Raw genomic sequence first — 3,478 nt, 5'->3', positions numbered from 1 at the left:
CCAGAAAAAAAAAAAGTAATCTGTAGATGTTTTCAACGGCTAAGAATAGTACTTTGCTATGGCACACTTTCAGCCGCTGAATATTCCCTCCATAAAAGATCCAACCCCTATAAATTATCAATATCTTGCCAAATAACACCAGTGATATTGGAAAGCTGGGGGCTACTTACATAACTGCCCCACACACCCGTGGGTGGCGACTCATTCCTAGGTAGTCGTTACTGCACCAGACAGACACCTGCTTTTTGGTGATGAGGGAGTCTGAATAGTCATCTGCCATGGGGAAGATGTGCGCCCTCCGGTTTACAGTTTTAAAAACTCGATAGGTGTGGTCATTTTTTTTCTCATCAATCTTCTTCTCAAAGAAACGATCATACTGAAAAGTGGAAACAGCTAGAAACCGAACAAGATAGTACATCTGATGGTTAAGAAGCACATCTGGGTTTCAGTGAAAGACAGACTTGAGTTCAAGTTCCTGCTCGAGTAGCAGGGAGAGTCTAGGCAAGTTACTTAACATCCTCACCTGGTGAGGAGTAAACGAGACTGTGCGCATCAAGTGTCTGGAAGCAAGCAATGTGTGGATGGTAGATATTAAAAGACAGAAGGCAGGCTACCAACAGCATCTGTAGTCACTACAACCGAGAACACCTACTCGCTCGAGCAAGGGACGCAGCTTTCAATCCTCAACTCGCCACGCAATTTTATGTTTAATCTGATGTATGTTTCAGTTATATACTCCCATATCAGGCAAATAACAATGAGACTTACATTTTGGCAAGTTATCTTGAAGAAGATGAGACACTCTTTCTGGTCTTTGCTTTCGCATGATATCCTGGAAGTTCTTCGGTAATCCACTTGGATCCCCTCCGTCAGTCTCCACACTAATCACACTGGGGTTCACTGAGGTTTGGGCAACCTCTGTAGCAAAAGCAACAAGAGGCAAATGGGACTGACATTCTATTCTGAGCTCACAATACCCTCCAGACATACTGTCAAAAATGGTTTACTGCCTAGTTCACAAAAAAAGCCAATCATAATCAAAATTAGTTGTAAACAAGTATATGAAGCATCTCTTCTTCTATTTTGGTTATTGTAATGGCCGACTCTTGGTGTTGTTTTCAGAGCTACCAGCCAGCTTTAATGAACACTAAAGTCCAAAGCTTTCTAGCTGGTTGGTGTGCCTTCCCTACTCCATCCCCAACCCCGTCTCCATCTGAATCTCAATTTTCTTCACAGAAACCAATTTTGGCCATATGTATAATTTCTGTCGGTGGGGCTTTTGGGAGGCTTTGGGTGCTCTGTGGATACAGCCACAGGTGGAAGTAAGGTTGCCACTCAATGACCAGAAAGACATATAGCTTGGGAGTCCTACGACCAGCACTTACTGCAGTAACACCAGTTTTCTACCTTTTATCCCAACAAATGGTGCAAAAGACCAAAGGGACAAAGGGTAGTTGGTAGCAGCTCAAGACTGTAGGTTATTTTCAGAAATTAAGCATGTTACTATAAAAGCTGGTCACATCCTATGCACTCACCACAAAGAAAGTCCCACATTTTGCAATACAGTTCTTTGACTATCTATCTTGAGGACCTTCTTCCTTGGCCCTAAAAGAGGAATGTGTTTCCATAAATATTGCCCTAATAATAGCTCATACACAAATCTGAAGATCCAAAAGAGCCAAAAAGACCTCTTTGCTCTTCCTAATGGTCTGTGTCTCTGTTACCTTTCCTCACAGCATGCATTTCCTGCACATCTTCCTGAAGCTCGAGACTGGCTTTGCGGAAGACACTGCTGCCCCTCTGGCTCATCTGTGCTGCCAGGAAAGGGCATTTGCTTGCAGTGCCCTGGCTCGTGGCAGGCAAGGGGTGTCCAGACGGAAGCTGTGTGCCATCTGGAGTCTGCTGGGATCCATCAGGAGCCTGCTGGACCTTGGCTTTGGCAGTTTTGTCCTCTGAGGGAGGAAATGGAAAAAGTGAAGCATCAGATTTGATTGCACAGTATACAAGAAAACCACTTATTTCTTTCTCTTATTGCCTCAAAGATAAACTTTATACTTACTCTACCCCACAAGCTTAGACACAAGCCCCACAAGCCCCGCAAGCCCCACTCCAGACACAAGCTTATTTTTATTAGGTTCTGCTAACTATTTTCTCATCGTCTCATTGGAAACAATGCTCCTGTGAAGAGTTAATTGGTACATCCCAGTTACCTCTCAAACCCACAGCATTTCTCCTTATAAACCCAAAAAAGTACCGTTTTCTAGTTTTAGACAACCCAAAGTCCTTGAGTTGGACCACTTCCAGTACATTCTACCGCAAGTACACTCCGCTTATTTCATGAGAGGACATACTCTCTAAGATAATTGGAAGTACTCATATGAATTTTTACTCTGCTAATATTTTTTTAAAATTGTTTTCCTATTCAACTTGTAGGAAAAGAATTTGCTAATATTTTCTAAACAGATTCTTGACAAAGAAGCTTGCTATTGCTTAACATAAAAACTACTGTTTTTCTCCTAAACAAAAGATATTAAACTAAAACTTAGGTTTTTAGGTTACTGTCCAATATAGTTCAAATTATTAGTATGCTAAGAAAAAACCAGGGTGTATCACAATCACATATCTCATCTACTTTCTCATCTAATTCATCAAAGAAGTCTGCTGACTTAACACAGTTGGCTGGTAATTATGCTTCTAGTTATAATGACTTCCCTCTCCCCTTGAGCAAATTCATTCACTTTCCGTCTAGAAAAGTCTTTCTTCATTCAGGAATACTCCTGTGAGTCACTGGCTAGCCTTTCCTATAACTTGAGTCAGGTGTCTCAATATAGTTTTCATAAAAATCTTCTATCAAGGAAAGCCAAAAAAATTATTCTCAAGTTAATTTCATTCATTACAAAAGTAATACATATTTATTATAGAAGGTCTAGAAAAAAAATGAGCCCTATCATTCAAAACACAAGCTTTATAAACATTTTGGTAAAAAAAGACATAATTCCTGAAAATAAATCCTTTCTACTTAAAGAAAAAAAACATTCCTTTCTTACAAGTCCACACCCAGAGCACACACCTAAAAGAAGCTTGTGAAGTAAAATGTTCTATAGGATTAAGTGGAATCTGAAAAGCCTCATCATCTCTTAGCAGAACCGGACCAAAACTAAATTCAACCTTTGTGTCTTTATTAAAAACAAAACTTTATATACAAAATAAAGATACATGTATTTAAAAAAATCACTAACAAATACTGTATTTCACTTATATAAGGTACTCATAGTAGTTAAATTCATAGAGACAGAAAGTAGAATGGTGGTGGCCAGGCACTGGGTGAGGGGGTGGCGGAAGAAACAGGGAGGTAGTGTTTCATGGGTACAGAGTTTTAGTTTGGGAAGATGAAAAAAGTTCTGGAGATGGATGGTGGTGATGGCTGTACAACAGTATGAATGTATTTAATACCACTGAATCATATATTTAAAAATGG

General features: G+C 39.9%; 1 protein-coding gene across 2 annotated transcripts in view; it reads right to left on the bottom strand.

Moving 5' to 3' along the window:
* Positions 1-3,478, bottom strand: part of ALAS1 (5'-aminolevulinate synthase 1) — a 13,969-nt gene that overhangs the window by 8,093 nt on the left and 2,398 nt on the right. For both annotated transcript variants that reach the window (XM_012663673.1, XM_012663608.1), the window contains exons 3-5: positions 1,725-1,952; positions 769-918; positions 171-393 (exon numbers count right to left, since the gene is read on the bottom strand). In XM_012663673.1, coding sequence (XP_012519127.1) covers positions 171-393; positions 769-918; positions 1,725-1,952 — 601 coding nt within the window. The remainder of the gene's footprint in view (positions 1-170; positions 394-768; positions 919-1,724; positions 1,953-3,478) is intronic.

The sequence above is a fragment of the Propithecus coquereli genome, unplaced genomic scaffold (assembly GCF_000956105.1).
Source record: "Propithecus coquereli isolate 6110/MARCELLA unplaced genomic scaffold, Pcoq_1.0 Scaffold1, whole genome shotgun sequence".
NCBI classification, from domain to species: Eukaryota; Metazoa; Chordata; class Mammalia; order Primates; family Indriidae; genus Propithecus; species Propithecus coquereli.
Note: the sequence above shows the minus strand (reverse complement) of the source record. Positions and strands in the feature narration are given on the sequence as shown.